Source organism: Pan paniscus, chromosome 4, assembly GCF_029289425.2.
Source record: "Pan paniscus chromosome 4, NHGRI_mPanPan1-v2.0_pri, whole genome shotgun sequence".
NCBI classification, from domain to species: domain Eukaryota; kingdom Metazoa; phylum Chordata; class Mammalia; order Primates; family Hominidae; genus Pan; species Pan paniscus.
Window position 1 is genome coordinate 176,029,564 of NC_073253.2, and position 25,319 is coordinate 176,054,882.

General features: G+C 49.6%; 2 protein-coding genes across 7 annotated transcripts; one reads left to right on the forward strand and one right to left on the reverse strand.

The window, feature by feature from the left end:
* The first annotated feature begins 1,190 nt into the window (after positions 1-1,190).
* On the forward strand, positions 1,191-23,520 carry BTNL9 (butyrophilin like 9). Of its 6 annotated transcripts, XM_063604728.1 has the most exons (12): positions 1,296-1,608; positions 6,617-6,748; positions 9,502-9,846; positions 11,671-11,952; positions 14,749-14,868; positions 15,022-15,054; positions 15,794-15,814; positions 17,007-17,027; positions 17,561-17,587; positions 19,927-19,953; positions 20,453-20,560; positions 20,809-23,520. In XM_063604728.1, the coding sequence occupies exons 2-12, from the start codon at positions 6,640-6,642 to the stop codon at positions 21,432-21,434; spliced, it is 1,719 nt and encodes a 572-aa protein (XP_063460798.1). In that variant the 5' UTR covers positions 1,296-1,608; positions 6,617-6,639; the 3' UTR covers positions 21,435-23,520. The 6 variants fall into 6 exon arrangements, 5 of the variants coding, with proteins under 5 accessions (XP_024784660.3, XP_034817146.2, XP_063460798.1 ...); XM_024928892.3 differs by lacking the exon at positions 20,453-20,560 and having other exon boundaries at positions 1,191-1,608; XR_004671775.2 differs by lacking the exons at positions 19,927-19,953; positions 20,453-20,560; positions 20,809-23,520 and adding exons at positions 18,110-18,233; positions 18,426-19,919 and having other exon boundaries at positions 1,252-1,608.
* On the reverse strand, positions 3,087-6,205 carry LOC117980455 (uncharacterized). Its single transcript, XM_034961256.2, has 2 exons — positions 5,350-6,205; positions 3,087-3,566 (listed from the first exon to the last, which is right to left on the reverse strand). Exons 1-2 carry the CDS (start codon positions 5,818-5,820, stop codon positions 3,129-3,131), a joined length of 909 nt encoding a protein of 302 aa, XP_034817147.1. The 5' UTR covers positions 5,821-6,205; the 3' UTR covers positions 3,087-3,128.
* Positions 23,521-25,319: the final 1,799 nt, after the last annotated feature.

Consider the following 25,319-nt stretch of genomic DNA (forward strand, 5'->3'; position numbering starts at 1 on the left):
TAGTGCCCTGTCACCTGCACAGGCCCCTCTACAAACACAGGCACTTCTGGGAGTCCCTGGGGTGTGCTACTGAGGCAGAAAATTTAAAAATACATATGCATTCATTCACTCCAAGAAAAGTAACAGGCAAGGCAAGGGTTAAAAAGTAAAGGACAAGTTTTCCTCTGCCTAGCAAGCCCACTGCAAGGACAGTTATAACAGTGTCCAGAAAGCCAAGGCCAAAGGAATTGGCTCCAGATACCCCCCGCCCCACTTCCAGAGCAAGGTTGAAGGAAAAAGAGAGAAAGACAAATTCTTTTACTGTCACTGTTTTCCCAGGCTTCTTAAGCATGATTGTGTTTTACAAATGTCTGTACTTAGCCAGTTCTTGTTTTTCTTTCAATGCAGCTACAAAGTCACCAGCTGTGCAAGGCCACAAGTTATGCTATGCTCTAGATTATGTGACCTATCATATGATTAGCTGCTTTTGTTTTATTTATTGTAAGTCCACTTACAAAAACCCCGCTCTGTCTTTGTTTAATGCTCAGCTTTTTGGATGTGAGTCCACTGAGCCGGTGTGTACCTAAAATAAACAATCCTCCTGTTCTTCACATCGGTATCTCCGGTCCTCAGTTTCCCACAACACTGCATGTGCTTGAGCTGCTCGTGCCTCCGCTCTGGCCTGTTCCCTGGAGGGGACGTCAGTGTGGGCTGCAGCTGGGTGGCTGGTGCCTCAGTCCACTAATGCCCAAGTTGCACCGTGGCCTACAGTAAGATGGGGTGGGCTGGGGTGGGGTAGTGCTTGCTGCTTCTTTTCTGACCTCTTCTCCACTAGAGAAATCCCAATCCAGCACCCTCCTGCATTTCTAAGTTGCATGTGAACAGGTTTTGCAGGTTGCGCTAACGACAATGCCCCCAGGATTTATTCCTTACTGACCTTGCCCTGAGAAGGTTATGGTGGGTTAAAAATCGGTCATCAGCCCCTTCCTCGTGGTTAGTTAGTGGAGACTGCAGTCTACTCTCTTTCACTGTTCGGGGACTGCTCATCAGCCCCTTCCTCGTGGTTAGTTAGTGGAGACTGCAGTCTACTCTCTTTCGCTGTTCGGGGACTGCTCATCAGCCCCTTCCTCGTGGTTAGTTAGTGGAGACTGCGGTCTACTCTCTTCCGCTGTTCGGGGACTGCTACCCTGCCTCCTTGGAGTCCGAGCTTCACCGGCACAAAGACCCTGAACCCAGCTGGAGCGTTTTCTCCTCACTTTGAGCCTCTGCAGCTGTAGCTCTCTACAAAGCTCAGATACCTTTCCCCTCCTTCTGTGACCCTGGAGAGATATTTTACATGGGAATTCAAGATTTTTCTCAGAGACAGGATGTGACGACTTCCTTGTTTTGTTCTATCCATCTTGGTTTCCATAGCCAAGGGCAGAGCAAACGGCATATATCTTAGGGTGGAAGATGGATAAATAATTCTGTCACACGTGCCCTGGCCTCTGGAGCTCAGCTGCCAGTCCACGTCTAGGGAATCTTAGCATCTGAGACCAAGACACTTTACAGCAATCATCACCCTTTGCAGAGGAGGTGAGCTCACCAGGACTCATCTGCCATTTGAGACCTTTTGCTGCTACCTGCCAGGTAAGTGGCTCATTCTCAACAGCTGCCTACACCTCCATCTTTCAGAAACGGCAATCAGAAAATGAAGGTGGGAGGCTTTGGGAGGGCGTACAATTAGTGGCACCATTTTATTATCCGAGCTTGGCCGCAGTATGGGATGTTTCGAGTGTGGCCGAGAGGAGATGTCCACGCCCGTTTAGGTGGGCCCCATCTCAGGAGGCAGGATCCTCATACATCCCATTGCCCCCACCAGACGAAAAAGATTTCAAGCCTCATTGCGGTTCCCTTCTTGGGGCAGTCCATCTTCCTTAGAGACTAAGAGGGTGGAAATCCTCTTGTGAACCTATCGAAATCAAACCAGTGCAGGCAGTGAGCACTAGCTGGGGTCTGCCGGGGGGAAGGGCATTGCAGGGGGTGTCGGGGAGGCCCGTGGGAGAGGGCCAAGGCCCCACTGACACCTGCGGACTTGCAGCTTGGGGAGTGGAGGACAGGAGACAGGCAAAATTCACCAGTTACACAGCTTACAGAAGTAGCAAGGCAAAGACTATACTTCAGGGATAATTTCTGTACTTTGTTACTAGAGAAGTTTTCCACTCTGGGACCCCACAGTCTCCGCAGACACATGCAGAGCAAAAAATGCTTCCTGTGTTTGGGAGAGCAAGAGACATGGCATTTATTAATAACATGGATTTTCCTGCCAGGTTTCATAACGTGGTCATTTAAGTGTGAAACGTAGTCTTAAAATTATGTTAGAGAATCCCCAAGGTTTTGCTCTGCCCCCATGGAAACACTGGGATCGCTCAGGACGCCAACAGCTGCATAGCAGGCGAGGGAGTCCTGTGGGAGGGCGTGGCCCGTGGACACCGCCAGGTTCGGAGACGTCCTTGGGAGATTTACTGTTTGTCAGGAAGATAGTGTTAAGTTCAGGCAAGTAATTATATGTGTGGACAGAATCTGAAATTCACCAATAGAGTAAGTAAGAGTGTGAGATTGTGAATGTGTAATACAAATGGAAAAGCAGGTTTTATTTTGTTAAGTTATTCACTAGGGAACCAACTGAAGTTCCTTCTAATCCTCTTTTTCTCCATTCTTGCTTTGCTGAAAGTTGGAGAAAAGGACATGTGTAGAGAAAATGGGATGCTTCAGGGTGGCTCAGAGGACACCAATCCATAGTGATTCGCGTGAGTTTGTCAGGTGGAAGCAGTGATTTTTAAGAGTCACTGATTAAAAACAAACATTCCTAAGTGTATTAGGGAGATGCCGTTTATTTGTGAATCAAAAACCTTTTTTCTCAGTCTCTTAAATTATGGTTTTCCTGTAATAAGAATGATTTATATTTTTAGTGAAAAGCTGTTTTCCTTTCAAATACAGACTTTTTAAAAAGACTTAGTTTGAGTAAGTACCTTTTCATTTGACGCTTTTCTTGTGCCTAATCTTAGGAAATCCAGAATAGTATTTGACAGAAATTATGTTTTCAACTTGCCTTTGACATCTGTCCCACTGCATTTTGCTTTAAAATTCTTTATTTAACAATAAATTATCTAAAAAATAACAGTAGCAAAGCAAAAAGTACTCATCTTTAAAGACAGACTCAAGACTGAGGGACCGGAAATCAGAATAACATCAGGGTTGTTTAGGAATTGCAGGTGCAGGAGGAGAGAACAGGAGTGGGGCGGGCTGGGGGCAGTGAGAGAGCAAGAAGAAAAGAAAAATAAAAAGAGAAGAAGAAAGAAAGGGGCTTTTGCTGGGTGCAGGCAGTGACATTTCTCAGGACCCCTTATTTCTCCCTGTGCCTTCCGGAGGGCGCAGCCCGGGGCTCCTGGGAGGACAAGCAGCATGTGCCCGCCGGCAGAGCTCAGCTCCAGCTGGAGGATCCCTTTGTGGTCCTTGCGCACACTGCGTTTTCCATCTTCCCCAAATATCCGACGCGTCCAGTCCCTTACTCCTTCCCCAGGCAAAACCTCCTCACCAGGAACAACCTGAAATCAATTTACACTGTAATCAAAATAGCAGAGAGTGGAAAGTGTTTCCTTCGAGGAGGGGACTTGAGCTTCAAGTAAGGATTGAGCACCCTGGATCCTTAACTGGAGAGTGAGGTCAGAAAGGGCGGAGCGCAGCCCTTCAGGAAGCTGCCAGACCATCTCTCTCTGCTAAAGGCTTTCAAGATGATACCCTTGAGTGTTGGGAGCAAAGGGACCAGGTACCTGTTCCTCCTGGCCGAGAAGATGCTCTGACAAAGTCTTAGGGAGACCTCAGTTTTACGTTGTTTTATCTGGCAGTGGGATTTTAAATTTTGTATTCATTAGTTGGTTGGTTGGCTGGTTTTGTGGCTGGCACCATGTAAGCCGGTCGCTTCTTCGGTGCCTCTGTGTGATGGCAGGTTAGGGTGAGTGTTTGGTCTGTGGCCAGCTGGTTCCTGAGACGGTCATGGTTTTGGGTAACAGGAGTGACTGAAGGGTGTACCCAGACACACGATGTAGCTGGTGAGGAATCTGAATTCGAGACGTGCAGAGCGAGACTCTGGAACCAGACAGTGGGTGGAACCCCACCCCACCACTCACCCACTGTGTGCAGGAGCAAGTCACTCAGCTCCTGGGCCTCCATTTCCTTATCTATAATTTGTACCTATTAGTAATAATAATAATAATAATAATAATACTGAGGTATAGATAAGTGTTTGATAGATAGGAAGTACCCAATGCATGTTAGTTTTTATTACTGTCAGCACGTGTGTGTGTGTCTATGTGTGTGTATGTGTCTGTGTGTGTGCATCTGTGTGTGTGTCTATGTGTGTGTCTGTGTGTGTGTCTGTGTGTGTTTGCATGGGTGTGTCTATGTGTGTGCGTGCATGTGTGTGTGTGTCTGTGTGTGTGTGTGTGTGTGTCTACAATCCTCCTCCCCTGAAGATTCCATGATGGGAATCACACGGGTGTATCACAACAGAGAACTGAGGTCCCTCTAGCACTTCCACGGTTCTGGAACATCCTGCCCCAATCCCCTGTCCCCAGGAGGTGGCAGCCTGCCCCCAGTCCAGGGAAATTGGAGTGAGTGCTCCTTCTGTGAGGAGGCCAGCTGGGGGACCTGTCTCGCGCCCCATTACCACCTTATGAGCAGACCTGTGTCACAACCTAACACAACCTCGGCTAATTCCCCAGAACCCAACCCATCCGAATGGATGCATAAACACACCCTGAGCCCCTCTTGGTTTTGGAAGGTACTAGCTGAACACTGACGTGCCCCTCCTGGCTTTGCTGTCTTGGGGCTCTAACCTGTGTCTAGAATCCAGAAGAAAAGACTGAAGTATAAAGGAAAAGAGAAGGGAACAGAAGAGAGGGTGAGAAGGTGCATGACCGGTGTAGACCCCTTTGCTGGAACCCTTCCTTGCCAGCTTCCCCACCTGTCGCAGAGAGGCTTCCACCAGTAGCCACAGAGGGTGAGAGTCTGGACTGTCCAGCCAGGGCCTGGACCCTGCCCGAGGCCTCTGCCCATGCTGGTTATTGTGTGAATCATGTTCCAATAACTGAGAGGTGTCAACACGGCCCCGCTTCGGGGGGACCCCACCTCCTGTCCTTGAACCTTCTTGAAACACACCTGGAGCTGTCCCAACCTGTCCTCTGTTTGTCCCCTCAATTTTAGCTCTAGGAGACAGGGCCATCAGCCCACGCGCCTCACAGGCCACCCCTCTTCCCTTGTATTCCTGCCCATCTGGGTCCCTCCCAGCCTAAGGGTCCCTGGGGAGCCTCGACCACCTCATTAACTCACCCTGCATACCTCCTCTGATCCTTCTGCCTCTGCATGGCCCAGCAGCTTTGAAAGTCCTTCCTTCACACCTGCTGATGGTGTTGCTGACGGTGCCCTGTGGCCACAGGACACCAGAAACACCTGCCATGCCAAGGTCTCGGAAGAAAAGCCAAGCCGTGGGGGCCGACGGGGAGACAGAGAGGGTTGGAGAGAGGAGCCCACCATGGCCTTCCAACAAGGGCACTGTGATGAAGTGAAAGGCAAGGGGTGCAGTCCCAGGATGAAGACAGTGCGTGGACGTTGGGAAGGCAGGGGGGAGGGAGGTGCTGACTTTGATTCCAAGAGCTCCCAGCAACCCATGGGCGTGGGCATTGGTTTCTTCCATGGTTCAGGCAGAGATTTCAGTCCAGCCAATGACAAAATCTGCCTAAAATCTTGCAGAACTAAATGCAAGAGAAATATGGAGAGTTTTGTGTATCTCCAGAGACTCATTGGCAGCAGCAAACTCTCTGGCCGTGAGTCATTAGTGGGTCCCAAGGGAGCAGAGCATCAGGAGTGAGGGGGTAGCCCTTGTCTGGGCCGGGTCTGGGCCTCCTGGGTCATAGATGAGGAAGGGGTGGCTAGATGGGATGACTCCATCACTGTGGCCCCGAAGATGCTATCGACACAGAGACAGTTACCAGCTGGCCTCCTGAAGGCACAACTTGAGGTCCCAGGCCTGGAGGAGAGTGTCCTAGGATGTTGCTGGGGCTGGCAGGCAGCCACCTGCATGCACTCCACTTCTGAGAGAGCAGAACTCTGTGTTTGTTCCTCTGTTTTGCGGACTCGATGTTCCAGACCAAAGGGAAGTGGGACGAAGGTTGGGTTGTTGGTGGTGAGGCAGGAAGAATGAAAATGCCTCTGAGATCTTCAGAGATTGCCCTTTGTTTGAGGAAAGTCGCTAAGCCCAGAAAAGGGGGGGCGCTGAGCCCCCACACATTGTGTGGCTCTATTCCTGGCTCTAAACAATAAGCAGCACAGAAGCTGCTTCCTCTGGGATCCTTCAGCCTCGTCCCCTTGCAGCTCTGTGAACCTGGGCAAGGCCACGGATGCCATTAACAGTGTCCCCTGGGAAAATTAGAAGCAGCTCTCCCCTCTGGCCATGGAAGAAGCCAAGCGCTGAGGCTTGTAAGGAATTTGAGAACTAGACAAAAATAACTGAGGCCACACAGACTTCAGGTCTGATGGAGTGAGTTCCAGCTCCCCCTACCTTTGCACGTCGCTCCAGCATCCCTTTGTCCCTCTCCAGGTGGCCCCCACTGCTGACAACAGATGGTGGATCTCCCAGTCTCCCTGGACTCCTTGAAGCCAGTATCTCTGACCAGCAGTCTTGTCTTCCTCATGCACCTCCTCCTCCTTCAGCCTGGGGAGCCGAGCTCAGGTATTGTGTCTGATCTGCAGCCTAGCTGGCCAGGATGTGAACGCCACCCCTCCTGCCAGGTGCTCCCCAGGGCTACGATCTTAGCACATTACCAGGGTGTGCCAGACGCTAAAATACAAAAAAGTCTTCCATCCTGGTTGTTAAAGAGCCACTACCCCGAGCATTACCCAGCCTGTAGTGATGTTCCTCCACCATCTCCCCCGCCCTCAACACCTCCTCCACCATCTCCCCAGCCTGTAGTGATGTTCCTCCACCATCTCCTCCGCCCCCCACACCTCCTCCACCATCTCCCCAGCCCTCAACACCTCCTCCACCATCTCCCCAGCCCCCAACACCTCCTCCACCATCTCCCCAGCCCCCGACACCTACTCCACCATCTCCCCAGCCCCCGACACCTCCTCCACCATCTCCCCAGCCCCCACCATCTCCCCAGCCCCCGACACCTCCTCCACCATCTCCCCAGCCCCCGACACCTCCTCCACCATCTCCCCAGCCCCCGACACCTCCTCCACCGTCTCCCCAGCCCCCGACACCTCCTCCACCATCTCCCCAGCCCCCGACACCTCCTCCACCATCTCCCCAGCCCCCGACACCTCCTCCACCGTCTCCCCAGCCCCCGACACCTCCTCCATCTCCCCAGCCCCCGACACCTCCTCCACCATCTCCCCAGCCCCCGACACCTCCTCCACCATCTCCCCCGCCCCCGACACCTCCTCCACCATCTCCCCCGCCCCCGACACCTCCTCCACCATCTCCCCAGCCCTCAACACCTCCTCCACCATCTCCTCAGCCCCCAGTGTTCCTCCACCATCTCTCCAGCCCCCAACACCTCCTCCACCATCTCTCCAGCTCTCAACACCTCCTCCACCATCTCCCCAGCCCCCAACACCTCCTCCACCATCTCCCCCGCCCCCGACACCTCCTCCACCATCTCCCCCGCCCCCGACACCTCCTCCACCATCTCCCCAGCCCTCAACACCTCCTCCACCATCTCCTCAGCCCCCAGTGTTCCTCCACCATCTCTCCAGCCCCCAACACCTCCTCCACCATCTCTCCAGCTCTCAACACCTCCTCCACCATCTCCCCAGCCCCCAACACCTCCTCCACCATCTCCCCAGCCCTCGACACCTCCTCTACCATCTCCCCAGTCTGTAATGTTCCTCCACCATCTCCCCAGCCCCCAACACCTCCTGCACACTTCCCAGCACTCTGAAATCCACAGGCATAGCAGGGAGCAGAGCAAGACGGTGCCAGGAAACTCACTGGCCTGTGTTTGTGCTGAACCCATTGATATACGTTTTTACTTTTACCCCTTGCAAAGCTTCTCTCATGAAAGATGTAGCCAACAGAGGGTGCAAACTAATAATTCAAAGGTAATTTCCTAATTTCCTGGGCTGGAAACCAGGAATACCAAAGTGACTGCAACATAGCCCAGGTCTTCAGCAGTCTGTAGTCAAGGGAGGGGTATGGATGTGGCATAAATGGCTGTCCATTTATGTGACCATGGCTGAGAGAAAGAGAGAGAGCGAGAGAGAGAGGGAGAGAGAGAGAGAGAATTGTGTCCAAAGACTTTGGGAGCACAGCTAAGAGCAATGATTTGTTCCCGGAAAGCTGAGGAGAGCCATAGAGTGGGAATATAGTTGGAGCAGAGGCTTACAGGATGCACATTCTCCAGGAAGTTGACAGGTAGGGGATTAGCTGAGGTAGGGTGTGCCCAGGGAAACAGTCAGACATCGGTGTGTGGAGAGAGACAGCCAGAGAGAACCTGGAGAGGGAAACTTGTAGGAAGGGTATTGGATACTCACCCAGTGGGCAATGAGGCGCCTCAAATAGTGTGAACAAAGGAAGGTCCCTCCATTTCCTGTGGGCCAAGTGCAGGACAGGGGTGTCCATGACAAGCGAGCTTCGGGATGGAGTTTTAGCTGAACTTGGAAAGAAAGGAGAGGAGAGGTACAGAGGCCAGAGAGAAGAGTGAGTGCCTGTGGGGTGGCAGGGAACTGTGCGTGCAGAAGAACTGTGCAGGAGCAGCAACTCTCATGGGAACTGCAGACAACAGACCAGACCACAGGGAGCAGAGAGGCCCCATGAAGAAGCCGTCAAAGAGGAGGGTGATCAAATGAAAGATCCCAACAAATGAGTCTCAAAGGAAGGATTTGGTTGGCGTTTTGATAAGAAAACCTGTGGAGCAGGGAGCCCTCATGGATGATTTTTGATACCCTTTGTAGAAGCTGTACATGTGAATTATTTTTTAAACTTGGAAAATCAGACAAGCAAAAATGAGAAAATATCTATTCTCATCATGCAGAAATTATCACCATCAGCAATTTGATGTCTCCTTTCAGGTATTTTTCTCTGCACATTTATGCAAACACGTATGTTTTTTACTTAAGATAATATTCTACAGATTATTTTGACACTTGCTTTTTTGATCAAAGATTCCATTTCACTTAATGCCTTGGTCATATTTACATAATTGTCCCCAAAATAACATTTGTACCTGGTTGGATGAAACCAGTTACCAGCTCAGCACCACAAATCTGGTTGTGATGTCACCTGTGTATTTGTTTAATCGTGCACTCAACGTTTTTTCGTAAAAATTACTTGTTCAAGGATCCAGGCCAGTTGTCCTGTAGAGTATCTCGCCTTTCTTGTTTGTATGGTTTACTGTAGATTCCTCAGCTATAAAGGGGTGTGATAACTTTTTTAAAAATTGGATGAGGGTTGCTTTTGCCTGTTCTGACTTGTCATCCTAGAGGTCGAGGTGCTAGGCCCTGAGCATCCCATCCTGGCCCTCGTCGGGGAGGAGGTGGAGTTCCCGTGCCACCTGTGGCCACAGCTGGATGCCCAGCAAATGGAGATCTGCTGGTTCCGGAGCCACACCTTAAATGTGGTACACCTGTACCAGGAGCAGCAGGAGCTCCCTGGCAGGCAGATGCAGGCGTTCCGGAACAGGACCAAGTTGGTCAAGGACGACATCGCCTATGGCAGCGTGGTCCTGCAGCTTCACAGCATCGTCCCCTCCGACAAGGGCATATATGGCTGCCGCTTCCACTCCGACAACTTCTCTGGCGAAGCTCTCTGGGAACTGGAGGTAGCAGGTGCGTGGACTGACCTAAGGCCCTGCAGGGGAGAGGGAAATCCAGGTGCTTTGCCAAGTAGAGGTAGAGTCACAGAGAACAGAAGAATGTCGGTGATTTTTAAAAAACATAAAAGCTGATGGATAGGTCCATTCTCAAATGAACAAACAAAACAAACAGTTCACCAAAAAATACACAAATAGCCCTTAAACATATGAAAAGGGCCGGGTACAGTGGCTCAAGCCTGTAATCCCAGCACTTTGGAAGACCGAGGCAAGCAGATCACTTGAGCCCCAGAGTTCGAGACCAGCCCAGGCAACATAGGGAGACCCCATCTCTTAGCCAGGTGTGGTGATGCATGCCTGTAGTCCCAGCTACTCAGGGGGGTGAGGTGGAAGGATCTGGCTGCAGTGAGCTTGACTTGCCACTGCACTCCAGCCTGGGTGACAACTCTGTCTTGAAATATATATATATATAGTATGCTATATATTAATTATATAGTTATATAATATTATATAATTATATTAGTTATATAATATATAATTATATTAGTTATATAATATATAATTATATTAGTTATATAATATTATATAATTATATTAGTTATATAATATTATATAATTATATTAGTTATATAATATATCATATATATGATATATAAATATATAAAATATAAAAATATATATTATATATTATATATAATATATAATATATTGAGTAACAAAATTACTCATAGTGAGAGAAAGGCAAATCAAAGCTATGTCAAAATGCAATTTTTTTTAAACTGTCAGACTAGCAAAATTTCAAAAGCTCTTCCATGTACTGTTGATGGAGCTATGGAGAAGAAAGCTGTCTTATACTATGTTAGTGGAATTCAAAGTTGGAAAGCTCCAGGACAGGGAAATTTGGTAATACTTAAGAGGACTAGCTGTGTGGCTACCCTCTGACACAGCAATCCCACCTCCAGGAACTTACTCCACCCCCGATACCTCCAATATGAGAAAAGCATATGTATGAGTTTAATCTTTGTAAAGCTTTTTAAAAACAATTGCAAAATAGTGGAAACCACCTAAATGTCCAAGCATAAAAGCTGAGTATGCTCTATCCACCCAATGGAGTAATCTATATTATGCACCTGAAACAATGATGAGGCGGTCTCTGAATGGATGCAGAGTGATTTCTAGTATTGTTAAGAGAGAAAAGTAAAATGCAAGGTTCAATAACATACACTTGCATTGTAAGAAAGAAGGAGAAACATTGCAAAAGGGAACATAGGAAGGATAAACTAGAAATTGATGAGATTGGTCACTGAGGGTGAGGTGTGATGACAAGGAAAGGATGGAGCTTTTTTCCTGATATACATTTCTATACAGCATTGGCATTTAAACCACATTAATGTTTTGCATACTCAAAATATAATGCTAGTTCCACAAGGATGGAGAGATAAGGGAGTGTGTATAATGCAGGCACTAGAGCTCTGGGGGAATTCAAGAGAAGGAGAAGAGTCACAACTCTAATTATTAGAATTTAGGGTGCTGCTATTCTTCATTCTAGGGAAACTGTCCCTTGCCTAACATGATTAAATGCCAGGAGCCCTTCCCCACCCAATGACCCCCTTCACATTTCCAAATGTCCCTCAGGGGTATTACTGTCCCCACGTGCTACCACTGATTTAGACTGTCATTTCCCGTCCATGGGTGGGGAGCATCAAGCCCACACACGTCTTAATAGCAGTCACACTTCATGATGCTTTATGGTGACTGCAAATGCTGAACAGTGGCATGAACGTTTTGAGTGATTTCTCAGAAGGAGCCTGACCTTTCCCACTCCTCCTGCCTCCACCAGCGCTGGGCTCAGACCCTCACCTCTCCCTTGAGGGCTTCAAGGAAGGAGGCATTCAGCTGAGGCTCAGATCCAGTGGCTGGTACCCCAAGCCTAAGGTTCAGTGGAGAGACCACCAGGGACAGTGCCTGCCTCCAGAGTTTGAAGCCATCGTCTGGGATGCCCAGGGCCTGTTCAGTCTGGAAACATCTGTGGTTGTCCGAGAGGGAGCCCTCAGCAACGTGTCCGTCTCCATCCAGAATCTCCTCTTGAGCCAGAAGAAAGAGTTCGTGGTCCAGATAGCAGGTCAGTGGTTGTTAGCTCACACCCATCTTCCTAGTCCTCATGTGTACATACACATTGGCCCAAAGGCAGTCTATAAAGACACAATGGTACTGCGCCTGTCTGCATATAGGGTGTGTTGGCCTTGACACCTGAAAAGTCAGCACCTTGGATATTAGGAACACACTAAGAACGCTACTGAGAACCCAAACGGTCGATGAGAGAGGCCCCAGAGAGCCCGCCTTTCTGTGCCTAAGGCCATACACTAAAACCCATCAACTCTGCTCATCAGAGGCATCATGGGAGCCAATAGATTCGTAATGCTGTCTCTCAAACAGTATGTATTGAGTTTCCACAACGTGACCCCAGTCCCTACCCTCAGGTCCCCATGCCAGTGAGGGATACAGACAATAAGCAAAAGAAGTGCATCCTGTCACATCACGTTAGAAGGTGGTAGGTGCAGCCAGGTGCGGTGGCTCACGCCTGTAATCCCAGCACTTTGGGAGGCCAAGGCGGGTAGATCACGAGGTCAGGAGTTCAAGACCAGCCTGGCCAAGATGGTGAATCCCCATCTCTACTAAAAATACAAAAATTAGCCTGGCATAGTGGCAGGCGCCTGTAATCCCAGCTACTTGGGAGGCTGAGGCAGGAGAATCGCTTGAACCGGGGGGCAGAGGTTGCAGTGAGCCGAGATCTGCACTCTCCAGCCTGGGCAACAGAGCGAGAATCAGTCTCAAAAAAAAAAAAAAAAAAAAAAAAAAAAACAAGAAGAAGGTGGTAGGTGCTGTAGAGAAAAATGAAGCAGGCTGAAAGTAGTGAGGCATGTCCACAGATTACAAAAGGCACGTCCGGGAAGTGGGCGTGTAGGCAGTGAGCTGAAGGCAAGGTCATTATTAAAGTCTTATTATGAGACAGCCACCGAAGGGTTTCATGTTCATGGTTCTAATTGTTTTACATTTTGAGGACAAACCCAACATACGGGCCACTTTTCACACGAGTCCAAATCAAAAGCTATTTTATTATAACAGAAAAAAACTCCCCCTTTGATATAGTCAGTCAGATACAAGCCAATGCACACATGTTCTCAAGATAAATGATAACTTGTCTGCAAGTAGGAGGACCTGGCAACACCACTTACCACAGCAGTTCTAAATCCCCTGGGAATTGGGATGGCCATCTGTGTGAGCCAACTGTCTTTAACCAAAGGAAAAATCAAGCATGTGATATGTCCAGGGCAAGCCTGTAGTTACAACTTGGAGCCACGCAGCTAAGCTAAACTCCCATGAGACAGGGATCTCCACGGCAGTGCCCTCTCTTTTACGTTTACATTTCAAACCAGTGGCCCTTAAGAAAAACATTCTTGGGTTGTAAAGAAAGAACTGATATATTTTCTAAGGAAAATGAACTAAGAGAGGGGAAGAGGAAAGAGTCTCTCTTTTTGCACCAGGAAAAACCCAATATTTTCTTTTTAGCTTTTAATATAAATCTTAATTTATATTATTGATATTTATTATGAAACAAGTTTATATAAAAATTTTTAGATGGGTAAATGTTTGCATGCGCGGACCCCTCTACAGAGGGCGTGACTCACATGGATACCTTTGGGAAGGCCTTCTGGTGGCGGGAAGGGCAAAGCCAGGGGCCTGAGAGGGAAACTGCCGGCTGCTGGCAGAACAGCGAGGAGGCCAGAGGGTCGAGGGGGAGGGTCACAGGTCAGAGACAGTCCGCCCTGAGCCCTTGCCCTTGACCCCAGGCCATTGCTTCAGACACCATCTGTTGTGAGGACCAATCCATTGTGACCCAGTGTTTTTGTAACATACAATAAAAATGCACTGCTAGAAAAACAAAATTAAAAACCACAGTCCACTGATGTCACTTATAAGCCAGACACACAGAACAAATGCCGTCTGATTCCACGGATGTGGGATTACCTAGAGGAGTCAAGTCCACAGGGATGGAGAGTATGCGGAGGGCGCCAGGGGCTTGGGCGTGGGAAGAGGAATTACTGTTTAATAAGTACAGAGTTTCAGTTTTGAAAGATGAAGAAACTTCTGGAGATGGGCGGTGGTGATGGTTGCACGACATGGTGAATGCACTTAATGCCCCTGAACTGTACACTTAAAAACGGTTAAGATGGGAAAGGTTGTTACGTATATTTTACTACGATAAAAAGAATATTTTTTAAAGATCTGAGATAAAAGCACCATTTTCTAATAATTAGATGACAGGGACAGAAAGTTACTCCATTAAACCGCCACAGGGTTTGTGAAGGGCCAGTGCGTTCTGCGCGTCCCTGCGCCGGCTGGTGCTGTCGGTGCCGCCCCCGGCCACGTCCTGCCTGCGGGCGGGTCCTCCCTGGGGAGCCGGGAGGGACGCGCACGTGGTTTCGTTCTCACTTCTTCCAAAAGCGTGGTAAGAACCCAGGTAGAAGCCGGATGTTTGCAAACAAGCGAGGAGACGACTTGCGGACCAGACGGCGCGGGTGCGAGCAGGAGCTGCCCGGACATCCGCCGCCGGCCAAGCCCCTGGGAACGCGCTTCGGGCGCGGGGCAAGAGCGGGAGGACGCGGGGCGAGGGCGGCGCTGCGGCCGCAGAAGCCTCGAGCCGGGCTGGGGCGCGGTTCCCTCCCGCACACCCCGCAGCGCGCCCCCGCCCCCTCCGCTGAGCGCGCCCCCGCCCCACGCGCGTTTCCCGGACGGCTGCGGAGGCGCCCGGAGAAGGTCCCTCGGGAGGTTTCCCGGCACGCGGCGGGCAGGCCGGTCTCGCCTCTCGGTGTTCAGCGGCGCCTGGATCGACACGGCCCCTGCGGGTGTTTTCCAGACGTGTTTGTACCCGGAGCCTCTCCGTGGAAGAGCGCGTTCGTCGCGACCCTGCCGCCGCTGCTGTTGGTCCTCGCGGCGCTGGCGCTGGGCGTCCTCCAGAAGCAGCGGAGAAGCCGAGGTACCGGCGCGGGCGGCGGGGCGGGGAGGGGCACCGGCCGGTGCTGGACCCCGGGGCCACGGAGGCGCCTCCTCCCAGGACGCGGCGCGGGAAGGCGGCCTGGAAGGGGCAGGGGCGCGCACTCAGCCCTCTCCGCTCCCGTTTTGCCTTCAGAAAAGCTGAGGAAGCAGGCGGAGAAGAGACAAGGTGAGCGGGGACAGGGCGTTCTGCACCCACCTGCCCAGGTGCCAAAACCCGCCGTCATCTAAAGGCTGCGGGTCCCGTTACGAGGGTTTATTCCAGCGCGAGGTGTCAGGGCGGCCACCGGGGAACGGGGATCGGTGACCCCGGTGGGGAAAAGGGAAGATCGTTCATATGGACAGAAGCGGAGGTGCTGAACGGCTGCATTTTCACGGAGGTTAGTGCACAGACGTCAGGGTTGACCGGCTGCTATCGGTTACACCCTCGGAGCCTGACATCACACTGTACAGAGGGAACAGGGACCGGGGTCTCTGCCGCCAGCGCCAGTTCGTCCAGGTTCTCATAACGCACGGGGAGCCGGGCTGATGCGTAACATCTCAGCACAGGGTCAGGAAGCGGCGGTCAGGCACCGGAGAAAACAGCCAGTTACGTGAGGCGGTGTCCGGGGCTTCACGTTTCCGCTGAGCTAGTAGATTTGGAAGGGCTCCGACACTGATTTTCACACTAGCAGGAGGGAGGGCGCTGGGTCACCCTCCTATGGAGAAGGGCAGCCGAGGGTGCGCACTTCCCCATCCCCTGCCTGGAGCCTCACTTCCAGCCCAGCCTGGGCCCGCAGACCACCGCGGGTGGGAGTGCCGCATCGGAGGTGAGGCCTCAGTGTTCACCCATCTGTTCCGTCTGCCTCATTCCCCAAGCTGAGAGTCTTTCCCCTTTTCTTCATCTTTTTTTTTTTTTCTCTCTCTAGAGAAACTCACTGCAGAGCTGGGTAAGTTCTGGGTGCGGGGCCACAGTGCTGCCTGTCAGCCGGTGGGGTGGACCCTGTGCCTGGGCAGTGGGAGGAGGGGCTCCCTTTGGACAGCGGCTGGCGACTATCTAATTCTAAACCATCCCTGGGAGCCTCCACCTCTTCCCTTGCTAAGGGGCTGAAAGGATGGCTGCCTGCCACCGTGCCCTGCCCGAGACCCTCCGGACAGACCCTGCCAGCTCCTCCCCTGCAAATTAGACAATTCAGTTAAAATTCATCATAAAACGTTTACTGTCTCCGGTTCATCTTCTTAAAATATCCTTTTCTTTTTAATGCAAATGGCACTAGGAAGGGTGGCACCTTTAATTTGCACCAAAATAGAAATAATTTCTCAGATTCACTTTTCTCCCCAGAGGGACTCAGAGACGTGAAACCGTGGGATGTGTCTCTGTAGAGAGGAAGACAGAGTGAACCCAAGGGAGGGGGAATGGAGGAAAAGGCCATCGTGGTGTTGGGGTTGGGGGGGGCAATTCAGATGAAACTGTAAGGTTGGGAAAGCTTGTCTGGCAGTCTACCTCGCCCTTCAAGGGGAATGAAAAAAACATAGCCCTAATAAGTCATTAAGGCTATAGTCTGAATTGTAAGTCATAACACTATAGCATGAATGCCTCTCCCAGGAGCATTTACTTTTGAAAGAGCTTGACATTGGGTGGACAGATCAAAGGAAAGCATTTTTAGTAGCAAAATGTTGGAGTCCTTGGTAATTATTTGGGGAAATAATTGGGTGTGATGTCCTTCCAGTCCTTCAGATAACGCACCCGGTGAGTGACCGTGAGGCTCACGTAGGCGGCCCTCAGTGCCTGCACTTAGGCGGGAGCTCCGCCCCAGGAAGCTTGTGATTTCAGGCAGAAGGAACAACCGGAACCCTGGGAAGAGGCCTGTCAGTACTAAGATCTGGTTCCCCTTCTAGGCTGTGTGCAGATTTCCACCTTTGAGCTAAGATAGGATGAGGCATAAGAGTCCTGCAGATGGGCCTCTTTTTGAGGGCAATGAAGGGGCAAAGAGGAAGCTGTAAAAAAGAAAAAAAGAAAAAAAAATGAAGCTGTGATTAGCAGTGGCTTAAGACTAAGGAAGCTCTTCCCAGTGGCCTGTCTTGGGAAGATGGTTCCACCCACCTGCAGGCTGAAGTTTTCTTTGTCTGTTCTGCTTGCAGAAAAGCTTCAGACAGAGCTTGGTAAGTGACCCCTCTTAGAACTATTTCTCCTCAGGGCCGGGCCCAGTGGCTCACGCCTGTAATCCCAGTACTTTGGGAGGCCGAGGCGGGTGGATCACGAGGTCAGGAGATCGAGACCAGCCTGGCTAACACAGTGAAACCCCGTCTCTTCTAAAAATACAAAAAATTAGCCCGGCGTGGCGGCGGGCGCCTGTAGTCCCAGCTACGTGGGAGGCTGAGGCAGGAGAATGGCATGAACCCGGGAAGCGGAGCTTGCAGTGAGCCGAGATGGCGCCACTGCACTCCAGCCTGGGCGACAGAGCGAGACTCTGTCTCAAAAAAAAAAAGAACTATTTCTCCTCATTCATCATTTTGCATCTGATTCCCCATATATCTTCTTCTCATCTCCCAACCAGGTATGATGCCCAGGCAGGACCCCTGCTGGCTATGTGGGTGTTGGGGTGGGGGACGGGGTGGGTGCAAGATGTGATGTGTGAGCAGGGAAGCTTGGGGTCCTGATGTGCTAATTTCCTGTTTTCCCTTGGTTGCTTCAGACTGGAGACGGGCTGAAGGCCAGGCTGGTGAGTGGAACCCATCTCTCTCTGACTCTTCCTCATTTATATCTGAGCACCCCAGTCCAACTCACCTGATTAACCAATCAGGCTTCATTCTGGTTGCATTCCGTGGCCTCACACAGCATGTGTTAATCTATGTCACTGGTTAGAGGTCATACTCTGTCCTGAGGACTAAGTGTACTGCAAACCACTAGTTCCAATCCTGGTTACATATCAGAGTTACCGCGACTCCTGGTGCCCATCCTCCAAGACTCAGACTCATGGTTCTGGCATGAGTGTGTTGCTGTACATGTAAATACTTCTCTGCATACCTCCCTCTATTCACCCATAATGCAGACAGTCTAATGTATATATTTTGTATATATTCTTGCAAAATGTGAATATCGATGTATGCATATGCATCTTAGTTCATGTAAGTGACATTTATGGTTCTGTGATGTTCCTTGCTTTTCCCATATGCATCATCATGCTTTAATATCCATCGCTGCCACTCATGTGCATTCAGTCTGTTTTTCCTCCTTACTGCAGAGTGCTTCATTTTAGCCAGCCACCCTCCTGGAGAAGTATCCAGGCTGCCTCTAACTCCACAACAACACTGAACGCATAGTCTCAAACGTGTTGCCTTACGGCGCTGTGTGGAGATTTCTCTGGGGTATATAACTAGGAGGGAGACTGCTGGCCCATGGTGGGTATGTCCACTAAGGGGATAGTGGGATCCCATGAAGGCAGTGTCGTTATCCTGCCACCAGCCATGCAGTGAGATTCCATGTGCCCACATCTCATGTGAACCAGCATTCCAAGTTTGCCAATCAGTGGGGATAAGTGACGGCTCATTGTTCTTTAGGTTTGCACCCTCTGAATGCTGAGAAGATTGAGCATCTCTGTATATGCTAGTTGGCTCTGGGGACTTCCTCTACTGAAAATTGCCAGCTCACATCACTGACCCATTTTTCTTATGGGATTGCTGTCTTTTATTATTAACAGGAATATTATATATCTGTGTGTGTGTGTGTGTGTGTGTGTGTGTGTGTGTGTGTGTGTGATTAATCCCTCGTGGGTAAACATCGTGAATTCCTTCTTCTGTTGTGCCATCTGCCATTAGCTTTGTCCATAGTTCCCCTTATTGAAAAGGAATTATTAATTTTGATAAAACATAATCCATCTACTTTTTACTTTATGGTTTGTGTTTTTGAAGTTTTGTTGAAGACCTTCCTCACACTTAGGTCACAAAGATTCTCTTACACTTTCTTCTATTTTTTTTTTTCTTTATGTAACTACAAAAACCTTTCTACTATCTTTATGTTATATTTGCATCTTTAATCCCTGTAAAATTTGCCATTTTATGAGGTGTTGGGTGAGAATCCTGTGATTTTTCTCCATATAGTCAGTTGGGCTTGCCAACGCCATTTACTCCACCATTCCAGGGTTGCCACTGATGTGGGGAACCACCTTTGATGCATATTGGATTCCCATCTCTATATGAGTTTGTCCATTGGCCACCTATTACATCATTGTTTTTACTGCTATGGCTTTTGTAGTAGCTGAAAGTACAAGTTTTCCTTCTCCATTTCCACTTCCTTTTTTAAAGTGAATGAACATTTTTAAAATATAAATTTTAGGATAAATTCATAAATCTCCCCAAAAAATCCAAAAGGAGTTTTACATAGGAATACTTTGAACTTACAGATAAACTAGGGAAAATCAACATCTTTGTAGAACTGAGATATTCCGCACAAGAGCTATGGTGTTTAAAGCTTCACCAGTTATCCTGACGCAAAACTGGGGCAGCAAAGCCTTGCTGTAAATATCTGGAGCTCTGAGAACGTCTTGTGTTGCTTTTGCTTTTGTGACTTGGTGATATCTTTGTTGCAAAACAGAGCAAGATAAAACACAACAGAAATCCACTCAGATTGATTCACATTAAGAATGGAGGCATGTCAGGAAAAGACAGGACATCTAGAGGGCATCTTTGGGACCCATCAGGCTCAGCTGGGCCTCCTGGGCACAGCCTGGCGGGTCAGAGGCTGAGGCTGCACTTCTGTCTCTCAGGGCATCCAGGCGGCTTATAGAGTCTCTTTACCTACATGCTCCACTCTCCTGCTTTTTCCAGCAGAATTTCAGCCTGCACGTAGCTCTGGCATCAATGACACAGGCCTCTACTCAATCTAAAATTTCTCAGGAAAATACATGGTGAACCCCAAGACCAGTCTGGATTCAAACCAGTTGTCACAGTGGGAATGGGGTCATTCGATCTGCATGCATCCCTCATACATCTGGAGACTTCGTTAAGGTTCCAGAGTTACTGAGATTTCTGAGCTTTTTTCCCCTTTTCTGTTTGGTTTCAGAGTGGAGAGCAGCCCAAAAATATGCAGGTAACTGAAGCCAGGAAACTGATTTGTGTTTTGGTTTGGCCGGATCTTAAACAGAAGGGAGGTGGAGAGATCTGAGATTAGAGGACAGGGCTTTATAGGAGCCAAGTATGGGGCCTGCACACACAAGACACACACGCACACTTGCAAACACGCCACACGACACACATGCCTGCATGTGTATGCGCACATGCACACGTGAGCTCCCAAACACATCGCTCCTTGGGGTTACACTAGGTTTGTTTCCATCTGGCTCGGGGCTATTTGCAGGCGAGAGTGCAGAGTCTGTAATGAACCTCCCAGATTCTCTGACGAAGGGGTCCCCTAGGTTCCCGTCTGTCAAATGGGATGGGGTGTTGAAATGTGGGGCACTGGACTAGATGATCTCAAAGGTCCTTTTAAAATCCTTTTAAAAACTTTTCTGAAGGACTGTATGTAAAAAAAAAAAAAAAATCCAAAATTTCTGTAAAATGACGCTCAGCGCTCTCCTGATTATGCCAAGGTCACACAGGGTGGTGCCACCAGCAGGAGCTAGAACCAGCCCATAGGTCCTTGCCCTTGACCGGGACGTGGCTCCCTCCCCGCCAGCCTCCTTCCTTTGCTATCTCTGGTATGGAATTCAGGGACCTTCCAGTTCAGGAAAGGACAGGATTCCCTGTCACTATCAAACACTCAGGAGTGACTTACACATGCCACTTCGGTCCTGGGGAGGGGGTTTGCCGGGGTGAGGGTCGGGGTAAGGGGTTCATTTCCTCGATTATTCCACCAAGAGAAACTAGAGGTTTGTCCGCCTTGGGGAAGACACGGACGGGGGCCCAGACCGTCCCGGGCGGGCACTAACGCTGTGGCTCTGCGCAGTGGATGTGACTCTGGACCCGGCCTCGGCGCACCCCAGCCTGGAGGTGTCGGAGGATGGCAAGAGCGTGTCTTCCCGCGGGGCGCCGCCGGGCCCGGCGCCCGGCCACCCGCAGCGGTTCTCGGAGCAGACGTGCGCGCTGAGCCTGGAGCGGTTCTCCGCCGGCCGCCACTACTGGGAGGTGCACGTGGGCCGCCGCAGCCGCTGGTTCCTGGGCGCCTGCCTGGCCGCGGTGCCGCGCGCGGGGCCTGCGCGCCTGAGCCCTGCGGCCGGCTACTGGGTGCTGGGGCTGTGGAACGGCTGCGAGTACTTCGTGCTGGCCCCGCACCGCGTCGCGCTCGCCCTGCGCGTGCCCCCGCGGCGCCTGGGCGTCTTCCTGGACTACGAGGCCGGAAAGCTGTCCTTCTTCAACGTGTCCGACGGCTCCCACATCTTCACCTTCCACGACACCTTCTCGGGCGCGCTCTGTGCGTACTTCAGGCCCAGGGCCCACGACGGCGGCGAACATCCGGATCCCCTGACCATCTGCCCGCTGCCGGTTAGAGGGACGCGCGTCCCCGAAGAGAACGACAGTGACACCTGGCTGCAGCCCTATGAGCCCGCGGACCCCGCCCTGGACTGGTGGTGAGGCGCCCTCGTGGCCGCAGGACTGGCCCCGGGGGGCTCCCTGGATCCCAGGCCAGCGCTTTGCTCTCCTGCTCCGTCTGAAGGGAGCAGGTGCACCAGCCAAAACGTCAGCGAGGGGGACAAAGAGAGGGACCTTTGCCTACGTAGATGTGTATGTGTAATGCGATTTTCTTCAAGGAAAGGAGACAAGTCCAAAGCTCGTTTGTGGATTGTGGGACAGAGCGAAGGAGTACAAATACATCCACGTCGCTGAGAGCTGGGGTGCTCACGGTGGGCGGTGGGAAAGCACCCAGCATGGAAGAAAGAAGGGAGAAAACTTTGGTGACTGCCTTAGAGGGATCAGTTAATTTGTATAGTTTTATATTTTTTGCATATGTTTGCTAGCTCTAAAAAGGTCGAGATGCTATAACACTTCGTAAGCAACGAGTTCACCTAAGTAAGGCTCAGATCCTAGTTTTAAAAACCATTTCCCATTAAAATGAAGTTGGAGGAACAGCTGCTTCTGGGACCGGGGCAAAAATTTCAAGGTGAGCCTGGAGCATTGTGTGTGGTGAAGTAAAATAAGGGCTCAAAACGTGACGGCAACACGGCAAAAGGGTAGGGAGCCAGGCCGAAGGGGCCTCACTGACCAATTGTGGGACAATTTGAACATCAGGATGAATAATGACAGGAGAGATTATAACACACTGAATAAAAACATAATCCATGAGTTCAAGCTGATACTCAAATTTCTTTTTAAAAAGGAGAAACAGGAAGGTTTCTTTTGGAGGTGAAATCTAATTATTGTTGAGAGTCTTTTGGAGAACAGGCTGTTTCCAGTCTCAAAGCAGTAACCTTATACACTACTTATAAGTTTGAAAGGGGAAAGGTTACCTTTACAATGGAGACATCTACCAGATCATCCAAGTGATTAAATTTAACATCATCAATGATGGGACCAAGGACATTATTAGTTTGACAATTGGGGAAAATGAAACGGGAACAGGATATCATTGGAGAAGTGTTCTTCACCCCCTACCCCCAAGACAGTCTCTCTGTCGGCCAGGCTGGAGTGCAGCCTCAACCTCCTGGGCCCAAGTGATCCTCCCACCTCAGCACACAACACCATGCCCAGCTAATTTTAAGTGCGTTATAGAGACGGGGGTCTCACTTCGTTACCCAGGCTGGTCTCAAACTCCTGTGCTCAAGCAATCCTCCCACCTGGGCCTCCCAAAATGCTGGGTGTACAGGCGTGAGCCGCTGTGCCCGGCTTCATTTTCAGAGTGAGACATTTGTACTGTGGCTATGTAGGAGAACATTCTTGTTCTTAGCAAACATACTGAAGTTTTTAGATATTAATTACCACAGTGTCTGCCACTGAATTTCCAGTGACTAAGTGGAAAAATATAAAACATATGAATATAAAGAAAGAAAGACAAGTCAAATGTAGCAAAATGACAACACTTGGTGACTCCAGGTGACTGGTCGACAGATGTTCATTGTACTATCAATGTGGCTTTGCTGTGGGTTTGAAATTTTGCAAACTAAGAGTTGGGTGGCGGGGAGAAGGATACACCAAAAAACTAAGTGATTATCTTTGGATGGGAAAATGTTTGGTAATTGCATTCTTAAAATGTCTTCTTTGTATTTTTTAACGTTCAATAATGTATATGTATCAGTTCTGTAATAAAGGGGAAAACACTGTTGTTTTAAATACTCAAATTCAAAATCATTCATTTGAAAGGAGCTATAATGAAACTGCTGGACGATCTCCTAGGCCGTTGTTTCAGAGTAAGTAAATATGGCCCTCATCCCCTTCCCCTTAATCCAGGCAGAGCTTTCCCTGCCCGTCTTGTTTGAGAGGGGGAATGAGGAAGGGAGACTGCTCCGCAGCCAAGCTTTCTAACTGGTCTTTCCTCCTCCTTCCCTCTTTCCCTCTCCTTTTCTTTTCCTCTTCATGGGGACTGAGATTTCTACTAGGGCCTTTAGCACCAGGATGGGAATGGATGGGGCAGGGACACCTCTGGGGATGAGCTTTCGCCCCACAGGCCCGGGAGTTTGGTTATGTACCAGAGTGGGGTGTGCAAATAAAAAAATTCACTAAGTGTGCTGAGAGTCGGGTTTCTCTATCAGTGAAGGGAAATACGAAATACAGAAAGGGGAAAGGAGAGGATGAGAGTGACTCTGAGGTGGACTGGAATGAGATGTATCAATGTGAATGTGTGGGTTTTACTGTATTGTAGAGAGACGGAATGCACGCACACACGTGGACAGATACACAGATATGTGTGCGTGCATGCAGATCGTTCCCAGCTCTGTCTTGTTTGAAGGCTTAGCAACAATAACACCCCAGTACCAACGGGCACACCGAGACCCAGAACTTAGTTTTTAGTACGATTTTCAGTAAAAGGAATAAAGTCTCCTTGGAGAAATGGTTGAGTCCAAGGCTGGGGCAGGGAAAATACAAGGAGAGCCTACAATATCCTACACCAGAAAATAAGGAAGTAGGTTGCACAGAAGAGCCATGTCGAATGGATTTAGACGTCAGAATGGATTTTGAACCCCTGAATCAAATAGGAATCCATATGTATATTTCCCCACTGATATACATACATACATACATAAACAAATTCATGGAGAGAAGAGAAAGCTCTGCCCTACAATAGGAGTCTCAAAATATTACTTCTTAACTCATAAGTACAAAACACGTACCAATTAACTTTACAGTGGAGGAGGCTGGCAGGCACCACCTTAGCCAAATGACAAAAGTTAACATCACCAGATGGGAAAACAGTTTACATCACATTCTTCCTGATACAATGGAGAATACAAACGGCATCACTTTTGAGGTGTTCCTGCACCCAAAAATGCATAAATCAGGAGGAAACATCACACAAATTGACTGGTACTCTTCAACAATGTCAAGGTCATGAAAGACGGGACAACACTAAGGAACTGCTTCAGACTAAAGGAAACAGGATGACTAAATGCAACAGGTGACCCTGGATGGGATCCTGGATCTATAAAAACATCACTGGGCCAGACAAGTTGGCTCAGGCCTGTAATCCCAGCACTTTCGGAGGCTAAGGTGGAATGATTGCTCGAGTCCGGCGGGGGGAGATTATTGGGGGAAAAAAGGGCATTTTGAAAGAGGTGTGTGGATTAGATAATAATATTGGATAAATGTTAATTTCCTCATTTTGATGTAGAAGAATGCTTTTAAGAAAATGCACACTTACATATTAAGGGGTAAAGGATTATGATGTTTATACCTTATTTTCAAATGGTTCATTAAGACATATAGTAATATAAACAAAAGAGAGAGAGAATGATAAAGAAATGCAGTGGTGTCTGATAAACGTTTAATAACTGGCTTTCTAGGCTGGGCGCAGTGGCTCATGCCTGTAATCCCAGCACTTTGGGAGGCCGAGGCGGTGGATCACAAGGTCAGGAGATCAAGACCATCCTGGCTAACACGGTGAAACCCCGTCTCTACTAAAAATATAAAAAATTAGCTGGGCACGGTGGCGGGCGCCTGTAGTCCCAGCTACTCGGGAGGCTGAGGCAGGAGAATGGCGTGAACCTGGGAGGCGGAGCTTGCAGTGAGCCGAGATTGCGCCACTGCACTCCAACCTGGGCAACAGAGTGAGACTCCGTCTCAAAAAAAAAAAACAAAAAAAAAACTGGCTTTCTGAAAAAAAAAAAATATTGAGCCAATTTCCCTGGTGCAAGTCCTCCCACTATGGTTGATTTCAAGCTAAAGATGTGACACCACTGAGGGCAGACTGGGAAGTGCCTTAGTCAGCTCTCGCTGCTGTAACAAAATATGACACTCAGAGGAAGTGCCTTAGTCAGCTCTTGCTGCTGTAACAAAATACCACACATGGGGGAAGTGCCTTAGTCAGCT

Coding starts and splice junctions, on each gene's coding strand:
- LOC117980455 (XM_034961256.2), bottom strand. CDS start 5,820: ATGAGTCTCTGGAGATACACAAAACTCTCCATATTTCTCTTGCATTTA. Junction 3,567..5,349: donor GATCAGAGGAGGTATGCAGG/GTGAGTTAATGA, acceptor AATTGATTTCAG/GTTGTTCCTGGTGAGGAGGT.
- BTNL9 (XM_063604728.1), top strand. CDS start 6,640: ATGGTGGATCTCCCAGTCTCCCTGGACTCCTTGAAGCCAGTATCTCTG. Junction 6,749..9,501: donor GCCTGGGGAGCCGAGCTCAG/GTATTGTGTCTG, acceptor TTGTCATCCTAG/AGGTCGAGGTGCTAGGCCCT. Junction 15,815..17,006: donor GAAACTCACTGCAGAGCTGG/GTAAGTTCTGGG, acceptor TTCTGCTTGCAG/AAAAGCTTCAGACAGAGCTT.